Genomic DNA, 17,121 nt, shown 5'->3' on the forward strand with positions numbered 1-17,121 from the left:
AAGGAAGACGGATCGCTCGGAGTGGAAAGCATTTCAGAAGTGTCAGAGCCGACCTGGAGTCAGTTCTCCGAGCTCCTCCGAGTCATGAACCCCGTCCTGCTGCTTCGATCTCCATTAACTTTCACCGTCATCTCAAAACCGCGAGCGCTCCGGGTCCCGACGTATCAATAAAAACGCGCGCTTCAGTGTTCCTGGCAGTCTGAGAACAGAAACCCCGTTCATGCAGTTCATTATCACTTGTTGATTTCGTGCTTCCTGTAACAGCGCCTCTGGTCGCGGTGCAGCTGATGGTCACAGGTTGATATTGAAGCACAATGTCATTTCTATAGTTTCAGCTCGTCCACAACCATAATATTTGTCGAATTTCTTTATTTTGCAATAAGGAAAAAAACGATGGTCTGGGGGGTATGAGAAAGTCTTGGATGGTATGGAAAAGTCTGGGATGTTCCAGGGACAGTTTGGGACGGTCTTAATGGTCTGTAAAACTCTGTGATCCTCTGGGATGGTCTGGGAAAGTCTGAGATGTTATAGAATCCCATGGGATGGTCTGGGAAGGTCTAGGATGGTCTGGAAAATTGGGAAAGTTTGGGATGGTTTGGCAATGTATGGGATGGTTTGGGAATGTCTGGGAGGTTCTGAGGTTCTCGATGGTCTGTGAAAGTCTGTCATGGTATAGGAAAGAATGGGACGGTCTCAAGGGTTTCTGAAAGTTTGGTCTGGGATGGTACGGGATGGTCTCGATGGTCTGTGCAAATCTGTCTTGGGATGGTATGGAAAATTCTGGGATGGACTAGGATGTTCATGGAAGTCTGTGGTTGTCTGGAATGGTTTGGAAAGGTTTAGGATGGTCTGAAAAAATTATGGAATGTTCTAAGAAAGTTTTGGATGGTATGGGAAAGTCTGAGGTGGTCTGGGAAGTTATGGGATGGTCTTGGAAAGTCTGTTATTGTCTGGACAAGTCTGGGATGGTCTGGTAAGGTCTAGAATTTTTTGGGAAATTATGGGATGGTCTTGGACAGTCTGGATGGTCTGTGAAAGTATAAAATGGTTTGGGAAGGTTTAAGAAAAGTCTGCAATGGTCTGGGAAAGTCTTGGATGGTCTTGTAAAGTGTTGGAAAGTCTGATATGGTCTTGGAAAGTCTGGGATGTCCAGTGTCAGCTCTCTGTCATCTTCTGGCCAGGGCAGAGGGGTTTCCGGTCCCTTCATCACACCGCGCTGTAACACACTGTTTTCCTTTTGTCTCTCTGCCAAACACCAACACTGGAGACTCCTTCCATAAATGCTAAAACTTTGTAGAGCAATGTTACCTTTATGGTTGATTTCTCTCAAAATAATTTTTTAAACCCTGAATAGGTGAAGATTTGATGCTTCACTAAAAAGAGCCTGATTTTACTACCAATTATCATGACATTTTTGGTTATATGTGGATGCTCAATGTCAGATCTCCCAATAAGTAATAATAATAATAATAATAATAATAATAATAATAATAATATGCAGCCCATTATGAAAATGCTGTAAATAAACAATTGTGAAAAGAAGCTTTTAGTTAAATATTTTTCATGTGAGTGAATAAATCCAACCACACCTGTGACGAGTTTCACGTTCCATGATCCATGAGCAACACAGGAGCATCTCAGAGCATCACCAATGTCAGGGAGATTCTGTTCTGATGTATTTCTTTAAATAATTGTGTTTTTGTTGCGTCGATGTTGCCTTTCATTTTAACATGTAGATTTGGTCACTTTAATAGTTTCTGTGTGCTGTGTGGGGGGAAAAAAAAGTTGTTGAATCCATTTGTTGACTACCTGGTGCCCCAATACACACACACACACGATTCAAATATCAGTTGACTATAGGCGAGATGTTGACTATGTAAACCCTTATTTGGTGACTTTTTATTCTAACCAATCAGAACCCTGAATTTAACAACACTGTGGTGTAGCACTAATTAACCTACACCTTGAAAAAAGGCGTTTGGTTCAGAATTCCTTCTGATTTACGTGGTGCAGTTGAAGAAGAGGTCAGAGCGTCCCCCCCACCAGAAATCAAGGGAAAAAATTCTGTCTGGAACATTCCAGCGAATAACTGATAACGTTGCGAAGAGCTCCGGAGCCTTTGCTGCTTTTCCTTGGAAAGGGAGCGGTAATGAAGCGAGAGGCATTAATAGAAGGGAAGCTGATAGATAGGGTTTGAAGGCTAAAGAAGGAGAAAGAGTGCTGATAGGTGCGTTTCATTTTCACCCCACGTGTCCCATTAATCCTGATCATGTAGCCGTGAGGGAGAAGTGATGGAAAAGAGGATGATGTTGGAGTTGTGTTACATGTCGGGGGAATCCGGGGATTGCAGTGAAGGAGCAACTGGTCAGCAAGCCTTCAAACATCAGCGTTCTTCACTCTGTAGTCTTGCAAAACACAAGATCTGATTCACGTTTGCATGATGGTCTGAAGTTGTCTGGGGTTGTGTAGAACATCTGGGATGTTATGGAATGGTCTGGGAAAGTCTGGGGTGGTCAGGGATGTTATGGAATGGTCTGAGAAAGTCGGTGATTGGATGGTCTAGGATGGTCTGGCAAAGAATGGGGTGGTCTGGGATGGTATGGACTGGTCTGGGAAAGTCTGGTGTCTCTGCGTCAGGATATTCATTACTAAGTATGAATATATTGTCAATTGTTTGTTTTACCCTAATTTTTCTCCCCTGTTTGGTCGTTTGGCAATTCTGACCCACAATGCCGGGAAAAAGAAAAAGAATAAATATATATATATTTCTGCAAATTTGAGATAATTATTATAAATTTTTTTGTTCTTCCAGTTTGGTTCCCCAGCCCCTAGCCACACCCCAATCACAGTTCCAGCAGAGTGAAGGCTTAGGCCCTGCTTTCGCTGAGATCTTTCTTGAGAAAAACGTCCATGCTCGGCTCCTCACGGACTACAATGAACAATCATCAGCATTTTTTTCCAAATCTCAATTTTTCCTTCAGAGACATTTCAAAGTTGCAGACTGAATTTCTCACCTTTTTTATTGCAGGTTATTTCACTGTTATTGGAGCACAAATTGTTTTCATTCCTCTGCTTAATTTAACTCTTTAACGCCACCAGATGAACTCGAGCACAAAACCACCGCGGCCTCATTCTCCCCAATTCCTGAAATCCCTCTATTCCACCTTAAATCACTCGGGCAGCTCCTGAGGATCTACGTCAGGAGAACATGTTTCAGTGTCGTTTGCCACGTGACTCACCGACACGTCTCATAGAAGCGTTTCAGCAAAGCTGTGATTTATCCTCCGCTGTCTGATTACGAGTTCCTAATGAAGCCGAACTTTACCCCCCCCCCGTCACACCGTCACTTTATTTAACACACAACAAGTTTGAACACCACTGATCATCTTTATTTTTAAAAAATTCAATGGGAAAAAAGACATGCAATAACAAACGATCGTCATGTTCAATTATCAATATATTAACACATTTTTCTGATACACTGAAACACACACACACGTTTATCATTGCTTCACGTCTCTTCGGATTTTTGTTCATTCTTTAAAAATAAAACATTTAGTAATAAATACATGAGAAGAAAAGCAGAAAGTACCTTCCATTTCGCTTCAGATTCCATTTCAGACACTTTTTTTTTTTTTTATACACATGAGAAAAGTGGAAATGTAAAACAATGGCAGTGTTTATATATAAAAAAGTGATATTTGTGCAAAATTCTCCAGAAACAAAAAAGTAACTGCCTCACCATAAAAAAAAAGCTTTCAAGAAAAGGTTTCATTAAAAAAAGCTAAAAAAAATAAAATAAAAAAATCCTCACACACACTTCACATGATATTCCTCCTTTAATTTTTTTTTTTCTTTGGCACTACAGCCGCCCTGGAGCTTTCTTCATTACAGAGAAACAAAACAAAAAAGACTTTGAGCTCAAAAAGCAGAAAAGGAAGGTTAGAGTTTGGAGCCTAATTGTGAGCAGGTGTTGTTTGGTTGTAAAAGAGTGTTTGGGATGAAAACAGGCAGAAAACAGACGGTCAGGCTTCAGATAACGCCGAGATAACGCAAAACCACAAAGTGTAACGCTGAGGGGGAAAAACACAGATAAAGAGCATGGAGCGCTTTATCTACACAACAGCACCACGGATCCTGTAGAGCAACACACACTGCTCTGTAGGCCAAACCTCTGGGACCTGACCACCTCGAATGTGTCTACAGTAACGAGAGGAAAGACTATTTACAAGACAACAAACTATTCACGTCAACAATAAAGCATTAAATCGAGCCGATAAAACGTTCCTTCAGAATTCTTCAAACTCCCAGAACCGGTGCTAGAACCTTCAAGTTCCCTGGTTGGACTTTCTGAGGAAGCTTTAAGAATGAAACTGGCATTATTCTGGATTGGAATGATCCTTACAGAAAGGGTTACCTGAAGCTTCTGGAGTATCAGGGATGAACTGAAGAGGCCTGTGGATGAGGCAGAAGCTATAAGTCACCTGCTAGAGGATCATTTTATTTTTTACCATATCTTTTAAGATCATGCTGGCGTTATTCAAAAACTGGGATAAATCTACACACCAACAGGTTCCTCAGGTCATTGTTATGGGGAGCCCTTGAAGAAGAATGTAAAGACCAATCAGGATTGGTGTATATCCGTGTAAAATAGATTCCTTGGATATAAACATGGACCAAAAGTGTATGAATGGAGCGAAGAACTCCAGGTCTTGTTGACTCCAGGTCTACACTTTAGAAGAGGGGGGATAGTTTTTTCCTTGAAGACCCAAACAGATATTCTTTAGGAAGTGAAGAATCTTTGATTTTTCTATAATAACCCATAAGAAGCTCAGGACCTGTGTTTGATCACCTGACTTGCTACGAGAGGGTTCACCCCGAGAGAGAGACATAGAGAGAGGAAAGACCAACGCCAGACATGAAGAACTCGAACAGCTTTTGATATTTACTAGCTAAACTTTACACATAACCTGTATTTATACTACACAGCTCCGATTGGTGGGTTCTTGGTGCGATGGTTCGGGTACTGCCCGTCTTCATATGCGCCGTATTGATGGGAAGCGGCCGAGCGAGTGCCGGCTTTGACGGCAGCTTCGTAGCTTGGCACCCCCTGCTGGTCTGGAGAGGAGGCTGGGGGCCGGTCGTATCGGAAAGGTCCAGGGCGGGACACGGGGACACGGTTTGGGCCTGGCAGGGGGTTTTGGTTCGCGTTGTAGGGCGGACTCGGGTAGCGGTCTGTTTCTCTCTGGGCTTCCACTGGTGTTCGTCTAGAGGAAAGAAAACAAATTTACAATTCCATATTCGATCTCTTGTTCATCGGCGATGTCGGATTGCTGCTCCGGGGGTTCATGCTTTCAGGTTGTCTGATGGATTTAATGTCTTTGATGAAAGTTCACTTACTCTGACGCACCACTGATAAATATTTTAGAAATCATGATGATTACCGGTTAGTTATGCTACATTGTCTATACAGGACTGTCTGCGGTGGGTGATTCATCATAAATATTGTTGCTGTATGTGGTCTTGTTGGAGCAGACCGTGTGTGTGTGTGTGTGTGTGTGTGTGTGTGTGTGTGCGTGTGCGTGTGTTCTGTCCGTCAGCAACACACTGTGTGTGTCTGGCAGCCATGACCACCCAAGCACTGCAAACAGAAATACTGCAGCCTTGAACATGAGCCTTAGAGAGGCAGTGGGGGTGCAAATGGGAAGGATATAGAGAATTTTTTCGAGATAAAGCATTATCAAGTATTACCAGCAGGAGGGAGACGGAGAGAAAATGTCAGCGGGAATCCAAGTGAAAAAGATAAGCTAATGACGAAGACGCCCTTAAGGAGCTCGATCACAGCGTACTCGTTCATTCACGCTCGGTTTGTCACGTATCGTTTAGCGATCGACTTTAAAACACGGGTTCGGATCGCACGGTGCCGGACTGAGAGGTGGACGGTTGTCATCCCCCGCTGCCATCACCTCCAACGTGAAGTCATAATCAGCCATGTGACTGAGGTGAAGGGTTTTAGTTTTGGCTCCATATCGCTGATATGCACTCTTCAACTTCCTGAGAAGGAAATCTCATCTGTCAAACTTGATTGAACTGAAAGTTTTTACATGCACTTTCACTTCACTTCCAAGGAGAAGGAAATGTGAGAGATTGATCTTGATGATCTTCTCTTGTCCTGGTCAGTGGTTGGATGAGCTTTGTAGGCTGTGTCTTCTTGTACATTATTCCTTACCTTTTATATTGATGGTATTATTTATCATAAAATGCAGACCTCCATATAATCTTTTAGAGGAACACCAGAGTGCACAGTTACCAGTTATAAACAGTTCCTACAATAAAACAGAACTACTTAAATAGCGTATTCTTTTTGATTCACGTTTCTGTAGGCGTTTGGACATTACAGTGACACCCAGATGAGAACGGGATTCTGGTCTTAGTCTGGTTCCTCTAAAGGTTTCTTCCTCATACCATCTGAGGGAGTTTTTCCTTTCCACTATTGCAACTTGCTTATTATTTATAAACATATAAGTAACAAACTTATAGGCACTAAACTTCCAACTGTATATCCTCTTTGTAAAAGTGCTCTACAAATGTAATTTAATTGCATTTAATTTGGACGATATCTTTCACTTGAGTAATAGTACAAAAGTATTTGTCTTCAAATGTACTTAAATATCAAAGTACTATTATTTATGATGTCTATAATGTTCCTATTATCATTTCTGCTTACTCAATTCTGACACTGACACTATATATATATATATATATATATATATATATCACACAGTATACACACCAGTTTGTACTCTAGAAAACTCCAAAATGTATTTTATTCTCTATCAGATGCCCTTTGCCCCGTGAGCTTCATATATGACCACATCATCCACATAAACTTCTACGGTTTAGTGACGCCAGAAGACCAGCACTTTTTCCCAAGGAGATGGAATCATCAATAGCATTCACATTCATGGCGACCAGTAGGTTTAGGTGAAAGCCGACTAAAGCTACTAGAACCTAATCAAATCTGGTTGATGCACCAACGTGCTGTAAAACATGCGGAATTGTTCCACCTTCTACTGTATTCAGAATTCCCGGCGCTCCTACAATTCAACCAGCGCTGTATCCGTGTGCGGTGAGAACATGCTCACATGTTAACATGAGCACTGAAAAAAACGATACGCACCACGTACGGAGTGTGTGTGAATCAAAGCCAAACGATGTTGACTGTAAAATACTTTGTAACGCATAGCGAATCCAAGTGAGATGAGAGAAGTGTATGACAGGAAATAAGGGGGCGGGGCTTCTGGGGTGTGTCGGTTCATGTCGGCGGGTTTTGAAGTATAAATTGTAGCAGCGTATTCCAGTTGTGTAAAAGTCAGCACGTCCCACCAGTGTGGAGTGGAGTGGAGGTTGTGCTGGAGAACTGTGGGAGCACTGGGGGTTTGTGGTTAGGGTGTAAAAGCTGAAGGCAGGGGAAGTAGAAGCTGCTGTGGTGTCTGTGTGATACAGCAGCGTTGTCATGACAATGGTTTGTATACTGTAGGGAGTGTGTGTCAATATATACAAGACCTTCCACCCAGTGTGTGTGTTTTTGGGAAGAAAGTAATAAAAGCTAATTAAGAACATGTGCCTGCCTTTGTGATCAACATCAAGTGTGTGTGTGTGTGTGTGTGTGTGTACTCAGTAAACCTTTAATAAATCACGGGTCGTCTTAACACACACGGACAAGTCGGACTGCGGGAATGAAATGTCACGCAATCAATCTGTCTCATACCACCTCCCATTAACACTCCATCCCTTGAGAAACTGTACGCGGCCAATTCTGAATGTGTGTGTGTGTGAGAGAGAAAGTGTGTGCGCCCCTGAACTCAGACATATTTTCCATCTTACGACAAGACGGGAAATCTACTCGCTTCTTGCACCTGCCCGAAATCTTCGGAAGGAAATTCCTCACTAGGTTCCTTGTTTGACCCCGGGTTCTTGTGCTATCCACAGTAAAAACACACACACACACACACACAGCTGGTACTTGTGTAGTATAAGGGGATTAGTTGAGAGCCCTGGTTGAAACGGGATACACTTCACCGCTTTGTTAAATACATGGTCTTCATTTCATTATTCATATACACATACCCTTCATTATCTATTTATTTATTTATCTACACACTAAAACCTCATTTTGTTATCAGGATTGATACACAAATGTTCAACCTCTCAGTTCGCTTGTTGCGGTCTCGTACAGCTCGTGTTTTTAGTCCCAGAAAAGCGACAGGAGTTTCCCCCCTGGGGACGTGACGCGAGCGGGCGGCGAAGCTTCATTTCCTCGACTCTGATTTCATTACACGCGCTCTGTTTTTCCGAGGCAAACGACGTTACGGAGGCTCGGCGTGCTCGGAAAGCGGAACGGCAGCAACAACCGAAAATGCAATAAAAAGCGCAGAGTGAGACACTGGGGAAAAAAAAGGAACGAGAAAAATCTGAAAGCGCTCACTTTTGAAGAAACGAGTTATGCAAAACGTACGCACGTCGAAAACATCCTGGTAAAAACGTGGACGAGTGCTGCGTTTTCAGAACACGTCACATATCTCTATGGAATAAAATACAAGTTATAATAATGTATTTCATTACTATGACAAGGTCACTTTAAAGTAAAGGAATAGCCCATAACCCAGCCTACTTGCCTACTATTGGATATCAGGATCAATAGTTTAAAGCCACATCAAATTTTCAGTTTCATGTTTAGCCCCGCCCACATGCCGCATTATGTTTAGCCCCGCCCACACGCCACATTAAATCATTTTTATAGATCATGTTTGGCCCTGACTAGACTCCTCAGCTTGGACTGAGTAGTAAAGAAAGACAAGTCCAGTAAAGTGTAGATAATAGATTTCCTATGTACTGGTTTGTGACATAACCCACAATTTGACGTGCAATTATTTCTAACTTATCCGTTCACATCTGGCCTTCGATAAGCGCGTACTCGTGTGTGAAGCTGGTGCAGTTAGCATGCTAATGACTTATATATATATATAATATATAATCTATATGATTGTAAGGCCTACAAGGGGGAAAGAATGTTGGCAAAGAGGTGGGGCTTCCAGGGGCCGGTCCAAAACAGAGGCTATCAATCATTCTGTCTCCGCATGTCGACTGACCAATCGGGAAAGACCTTGTAGCAGAACAGGTGTAAAGTTAGTGTTTTATGTGAAATACATGACGGGTTTATCATGCGCTAGCGTGAATGAGAGTAAATGAGTACTATTAATAGGCGAGGACATTAATCCAGCTGTTCTACCTATTACACCATGAAGAGCCTTTTTTTTTTTTTTTATCATCTCGTGGCTTTTGTGCAGCAGCGGCTCAAGGATCCTCGGTTGGTGCGTTTAAAAAAAGGAACAGCTACATCCTGAGGGAGTCTTGTGTGAAGGCTGAACAACCATTAATGCTTCTATTAAATCGCTCACAGTCTTTCATTCCCCTCCACACACACACACACACACACACACACAGTAATAGTGCACAGGGAAATATATGCTAATGCAGTCGAGGCGCCACAACCATTTGAAAGGGAATAGGCTTGAATGAGAGAGAGAGAGAGAGAGAGAGAGAGAGAGAGCCTGAGGGGACATGGCAAAAAATTTGATTTCATCTGCGTTAAAGTGCCCTTTATTGTAGAATGAGCAGGGGAAGGAGGGGGCACTTTATTCTTTTTATTTTACATTTTTCTTGGGGGGGGGGGGCTTCATCAAACCATGCTATCAAGGCTTACGAGGATCGATGCTCTGAAAAGCGTCTGAGTTTTAAGACACATTCGCTACTGGATTACATGGTAACTGGGACGCTGTGTATTCCTTCACCTCTTCTCTCATTTTATTATTCTTTCAAGCCACGCCCATCCATCCATGATTGACATATGACAATCTCTTCAGTGACATGCTTTGCATAAAGTAATGGCTGTGATGCTGATTGACACTGTCGTGTATGTGTGCATGTGTGTATGTGTGTATGTGCGTTTTCTTTGCCAAGGCCTCATCGAGACACTTAGGGTATTGGACTGTAGCCAGGAGAGCTTTCTGTCCAGATCACACACTCTCCTGGGAAGAGGATCAGGTGAATCGCCAGGTTGTGGGCAAATCGCTCCAAAAAGCAAACACTTCAGATTTAATTAGGAGCTTGGAAGCAGATTATGGTGGGTGTGTGTGTGTGTGTGGTGACTGTGGAGTTATTCCCTAGTCAGCCTTGCAACAATATATATATATATATATATATATATATATATATATATATATATATATATATATATATATATATCTGGATTCAAATCAAAAGTAGGCGGGGCTACATGCCTACAACAATCAAGCTGCCACCAGGTTCAGGCTCTGACTCTCCTCCATCACACCACAGCTCTAATCGTTTATAATTATAGGAATCTCAGCTACACATGACTATTTACATTTCTACCTGCCTGCTATATATTTTAATGTATTTATTTTATTATCTATGAGATGGTCTTCATACTACGAGCTTCATATCTGACCACATGATGCATACTTTTATCCACATCCACAACTTTAGGCCCTAGTTTTAATTTTATGGCCTGTGCTATTTTGTGCCAATAGCTTTGCGAGTTTCTTTTCAGGACTGTTTTTTTTTTCACCATGTCCCTGAAGTCTTAGTTTTAGTTTTGTTGGATATTTGATTAATTATTTGGTTACTTTTAACATATAAGAATAACATTAAATATACAGTTGGTGCAAGCAGCAATAAAGGGGGCCAAGCACTGTTTAGTGATGCCTGAAGAACAGATTAAATTTAATGCTGGTACCTTCATTGAGATACTGTTTTGATATTTCCAGTGGTGGATGAAGTACACAAACCATGTGTGAGTAAAAGTAGAGATCCACTCGGTAAAATAAGTAAAAGTGCTTCCTTTAGTTTTACTCAAGTGAAAATATACAAAAGTTTTTGCCTTTAAATGTACTTAAGTGTCCAAAGTACTGATTTATTATAACTATAATGTTCCTGTTATCATTTTTATCACAAGATTCTTCACTTAATCACCTCAGTTTATGTGTAAAGACTCGAATGTGACTCTCTCAGCACACTGATCTATTAATAGAATGATATTAATGACTCAAACACTGATTTCTATTACAATGATCATGAACACAAAACCTTCTTTTCATCTACTTCAATAAAATGGTGTAAATGAGGTTGTGTGTGTTGCGGTGAGGTCGAGTCTGGAGTTTCTTCATCATTTATTTCTCTCTAAATGTTCTGCTTGCTGTTGAACTGATGCTGAACTGTATGTTGATCAGTAGATACACCAAGCGCCAATCAATCTTCTTTGTAAACATTTTCGGTTCTTTGAAAATGCATAAATGGTCTTACTTTATTTGAAACTTTTCATACTTTTTTTGCACGTCATAGTTGCATTGTACAGTAAATCCACAAATCTGAGATTGGTGTCAACACCTGAGCCAATGTCCTCATGACTGGGGAGACTTCACGATAGGGTAGAATTTGTACTTGAAGAAGCAACATTCTTTGTGATGACTCCTGTTTTACACATTTTGTGCAAAGTTGCTAATTGTAGGATGCCAAACACCAGAGGTGTGTCGAAGAGGAAGTAATGGTTTAATTCAGAGAGCACATTTTTCAATCCACATTACAAGGTCATGTTACAATTTTGGGGTCCAGAAAACGACAAGATTAATGTATTATATTTCAATGTATTTTGGTGACTAATTGTTAGAATAAGAGTAGAGGAAACTGGATTGTCCAGCCCATTTTACTTTTAGGAAAATGCTATTTTGGTGGTTATGGAGACACATTTGGAAATTGTCATTTTAAAGCTATTTTCAAAATCACTAAAAACAGCACAGGGCGACATTTATTTCTAAACCTCTAAAATACTAGGTGAGGACTGGAGGTCAAACTAAAAACGGTAACAAGCTTGCCCTCAAAATTCAATGCGAGTTTTAAAGCAAAAAGAAGTGCAGGTTTGTTAAATAGTCTGTAATAATCGAGCTTGAAATCCAACAATTCCTGCCAAATTCCCTGCACCATATTGATTGGATAAATGGCCTTGTAACCTTACACACACACACACACACACACCACGTACCTGGATGTGTACTGTCGATCAATGTCTTCATATCTTGGAGCCAGGCGGGGATCCGGGCCTCTTATCTGTATAGATGTGAGAGAAATAAATTCAATTCACTTGTTTTACTTGCACGTTTTAACAGTAGCAGCGTTGCACAAAACCAGGTGTACATTTATATTTAGATTCTGAACGAACGAGCCTAAGGAGGAAGAAGCAGCCCCTGATCTGAAACAGAGACCAGCCTCCAGGGACAATCTTGTGTGATTATAAATTATAGTGAGGAAAAAGACGGTTACTGTCTGAATCATGTTACGTGATCTGGCTCCAGTGTCGTCATGTGGTGAAAGCATGTAATTATTTACTGTGTTTATTTAAAGGTGGTTTTATGGTAATACAGGATATACAGGGGTAGGGGAGTGAAGATAAAACTTACTGTGTGTGGAGTGTAAGTCCTGAGCTAAGCAGCAGACCAGTATTTTATTTCGTATTTTATTTTATTTTTTAGAGATAGAGATGTTTATATAGAAGAGAGGTGTAAATGGATATATATGTATGTAAATGCGTATATATATTGTGCTAAATCTGCTTTGTGTTTACATAACAATATTAGTGTTGCATTATTACGTTAGTTACATTACACTGAAATTAAACTAGTAAAAAAAAATTTTATTGTACTAAATTGCAATGTTACAATGTAATTACCTTATTCCATTGTATTAGTTATGTAGTTAATTACATAGTTATTACAATGTTAAATGTCAGGTTTTTTTATTTCAATCTGTAATTACATTTTGATAACTGTTATTACATTGTAATTACATTGTAATAACTGTGGTTATGCATCAGGTTTTTTTGATGGGCAAAATTTCGATCTGTTATTACATTGTAATTAAATAGTTATTACACGGCAGGTTCCTTTTTGGTAGACAAAATTGATCTGTTATTGCATTGTAATTACATAGTTATTGCATTGTAATTACATAGTTATTGCATTGTAATTACATTGTAATTACATAGTTATTGCATTGTAATTACATTGTAATAACAATGTAATTACATTGTAATTACATTGTAATTACATAGTTATTACATTGTAATAACAGTTATTACATTGTAATTACGCATCGGTTTTTTTGGTCGCCAAAATTTCGATCTGTAATTACATAGTTATTACAATGTCGTTACACTTCAGGGTTTGTTATTGCCAAAATTTCTAGCTGCTATTGCATTGTAATTACATAGTTATTACATTGTAATTTTGGTCGCAAAAATTTCGATCTGTTATTACATTGTTATTACACATCAGGTTTTTACTAGTTACCAAAGATTCTAGGTTATATAATTATTACATGGCAATTACAAATAGGTTTTTTGGGAGATGCTGTAAATCTGAATTGTAATTAAATTTTCATTACATTATTATTATTATTGCTTGTTATTACAATGACAACTAGATTTGCCGTAAATCAAATTTATACTGTCATTATATTTGTATTAGTTTTTAGGTAATCTAACAAGGGGGGGCAACAGATGAACATTTGCAATTTGGTATAACTGACATTTATCATCGATTGCTGTTGATCAAGGTGTCTTTTTTGTTACTATCTAATTCTTTAATAGACTTATTACATAATTTTTCTTACATCAGATTTTTGTAATTACATTATTTAGGAATTACTAATTAAAGTTTTCCTGGATTTACACAATTTAGATTATAAAAAAAAAAATTCAATCAAGTATTCAGTCAAATATTTGTAATACAACAATATGAGAGGCAGTGATTATGATGGTTTTATTTTAGAAATGACTGACGGATGAACAGAGGAGTCCTCACTTAAGTCATTTTTATTCTCTCTCTCTCTCTCTCTCGCATAGCCCTACCTTTCGCCTTCACTGTCTGCTCACACGAAAGGAGTGAGGAAGAAAGAAAAAACTGAGCTTTCTCCGTTCTTTCCATCTCCTATGCTGCGTTTTGAGGAGACGAGAGATGAATAGATCAATTGAATAGATATATTGGAAAATGCTCCTTGATTAATCAGTAGCTTTTACCAATGCAGCATCACAGCTGCAGCTGCTGGAACAAGGACATAACTTCAGCTAAGAGCTGTAACGAAGGAGCAGAAGGAGTCTCCAGTGTCAGCAGTACAGCTGTAACATATCTGACTTTGCATTTGTCTCTGGAAGACCAAGAGGGATAAAGAGAAAGAATGGCTGGTCAGGGAAAGATGCTTGCATGATCATAGCAGCTCGAATGAGCAAAATGAAAAAGGACAAAAAGCAGTAAATACATGGCAATTTTGGTGAATTGTAGTGATTTGTTCTTACAACGCTGATACTGTTCATTTTACCACACAAAATCAGCACATTAACACGGAAAAAAGAAAATATAATATGAAGGTGTTTCTTTCGGATTTATCCAGCATTCTGCTTAGTACAGAAGATTGTGTGGATCGGCGGACCAGGGATCATGTTGTACAGTGAAATGCAAAGACGTCAGGATTGTTACTCGCAGAGTAGCAGAGCACAGGGGTTTTGGGGGCCATTCAGAGGGACAGAAGCACCAAGTCGACACATTAAGCCACGCTAAACCTCGACAAGGGGGGGGGATAGGAGGTACAGCTTAGGAGTCATGGCAACGGCGCTGCCAGAACACAGCCGTTTGAATGTTCAATGGCTACTGTAACATGGGCTCAAGTCGGATTGCGCGAGTCAATAAAGACGTAAACACCAGGGTTTTAGACTGAAGACGTTTCGAGCGCATTAAAACTGCATTTGAAAGTGTTTAAATAAAATACAAATAAGGATCTAAAAGGCATTTAGACGCATTAAAAATACATCACGCACACTTCGCCGTCGCAGAGTCATCGACCCCCGAAAACACAATTCTATTACAAACACACACATCTGGGAGGCACATGTACACAAGATATTAGATGGATGGTATTTACATCAAACCAGCTGCTCAATAATCACACACATCCACACACACACACACACACACACACAGCTATGTAACTGATCTCACTGGGGCAAACCCAGTAAAGTGTTTACTACCAAATAATTTATTTATTTGTAGATTTATTTGTTATTTAACAAAAAATAATCTTATTGTAGCCAAAATGAAGTTTTTTGTGGGTTTTCTGCGTTTATGGAAGGAAGTCTCCGGTGTTGTATTTTTTTCTGAAATCATCAGGACTCGGACATTTCCTCTTGTTTCACACTGCTTGTTTCTATGACAACATAAATGAAAACGGATCCGAACATCCAATAGGTTTTGCTACAAATGGAAAAAGTAGAGCTTTTCTCTTCTCATTTTCTTCTGTTGTATTGTAGAAAAGGAGGTGTGAATGCTTCGATTGGGTGCTGATAAAAGTACAGCATGTCACATGACCCATAGGGATAATATATGGATAATAGCCATGAACCATTCCAGTCTTTCAATGTAGAAGCATGAAATGTTCTCCTCGCTTAAGCTAGGAGACTCAAACCTGTACCAGCTCCATGAAGATATATTCACATTTGATGAAAGAGCTCCAACCCTATTGAACATCTTTGGGATGAATGTGAATGCTGACAGCACCCCAGACCTCCGCACCTTCTCTCCTCCATCAGTACCTGACTTTACTAACACCCTTGTGGCTAAATGAATCTCCACACAATTCAGTGGAACATCTTCCCAGAAGAGTGGAGCTTATTAGAACAGCAAATGGGAACTAAATGTTGAATGCGATGGCCATATGGTCAGGTGTCCACAAATGTTTGTCCATATATTGTATGAATTATTTTTTATCACGACTAAAAATGGCAAAACTTTAGTAACAGACTTTTTCTAATTCATTTTATTAATAGAATGCAAATGAAATACTGTCCCTAGAAATGTATTCTGTACTTTTGTTTGTGTGGAAGAATACAAGGTTCGGATTATTTTTTTCGTCTCAGCTCAGCGCACTCGTGGAAGTGGTTACTATGGAGACGTGCGTTCGTTTGGGTCCAAGCTCACGCTGCTCTGTATCAGAATCGGATCAGAAGTGATTCATTAAGCGAGTCACAGGGAGGTCCTGATCAGACTCTTTGGGTCTTAATCATGAAACGTCTCGAAATGGCAGCGCCATCTGTTTGAAAAGCGCGGAGGGGAAGCGGAGGGGAAGTGGAGGGGACGGTACGGCCCGCGGTGTTCCAGGGGCAGCGGCGGGAGAGAAGGAGATGAAGTGATGAGGCAATGGGACGTAGTGTGCAGCAGATCAGGTGGATTTTATTGGATGTGTTGTTCCACACCCTGAGTGTTGAGGTCATTTGATTTCAAGTAAAGAAATAATCAACCAACCAAGACTGGCAATAAACTGGCACAAAAATTACTTGCATTCACATTTACAGTATTTCACAGACGCCCGGCAAATTAAAACTTCACAGCTCAGCAGCTGCTCGTGGGCCCAGCAGGGGTGGTTTAATGGAGTTGGGATTTAAACTCATGACCTTCTAGTCTAAAGTCTAATGCCTTACCCGGTGTGCCAACACTTCCCCTTGGTTGAGAGTTATTTCAACGCTCACATCTTCACTTTCATGCATTAGAGGATGTTATTTCCTCCAGTCTCCATTTCCTCCAACTCATTTTCTTCCTCTGATGTAATGAAGGTAAAAGTTGTCTTTTTCAGGGATGGTCCCGTCCTATTTTCCCTGCAGCGAGGCCGCACTTTATAATTACACCAACTCTAATTGTGACCTTCGCCAAAGACCAGGCTGAAGCCTTCAATCATGTAGGACATCATCACGAGGAGCCTGGAGTGAGGGTGGATCTGGTTCAGATTTGTAAGAAAACAAGACGATGACCAAACTTCCAAGGGCTTTTATTATTCTAAGGCGTGTGCCAGAGGAATGCAGGGACTATTTTAGGGTCAGAACTTTAGGGAGGGGTGTTTGGGGTGGGGTGTGTTTTGTTGCCCTTTTGCATTTTAAAAAGATAAATCTCTTTTAATCAAACAGGTAAAAGGATAAGAATTTATATAAGTGTACCAGGT

The 17,121-nt window shown here is 40.3% G+C and overlaps 1 protein-coding gene across 3 annotated transcripts in view; it reads right to left on the bottom strand.

The window, feature by feature from the left end:
- Positions 1–3,367: 3,367 nt before the first annotated feature.
- Positions 3,368–17,121, bottom strand: part of pard3ba (par-3 family cell polarity regulator beta a) — a 113,804-nt gene continuing 100,050 nt past the window's right edge. For all 3 annotated transcript variants that reach the window (XM_083522277.1, XM_083522276.1, XM_083522275.1), the window contains exons 22-23: positions 12,125–12,189; positions 3,368–5,267 (exon numbers count right to left, since the gene is read on the bottom strand). In XM_083522277.1, coding sequence (XP_083378403.1) covers positions 4,982–5,267; positions 12,125–12,189 — 351 coding nt within the window. In that variant the 3' untranslated portion in view covers positions 3,368–4,981. The remainder of the gene's footprint in view (positions 5,268–12,124; positions 12,190–17,121) is intronic.

The sequence above is a fragment of the Silurus aristotelis genome (assembly GCF_946808225.1).
Source record: "Silurus aristotelis genome assembly, chromosome: 20".
NCBI classification, from domain to species: Eukaryota; Metazoa; Chordata; class Actinopteri; order Siluriformes; family Siluridae; genus Silurus; species Silurus aristotelis.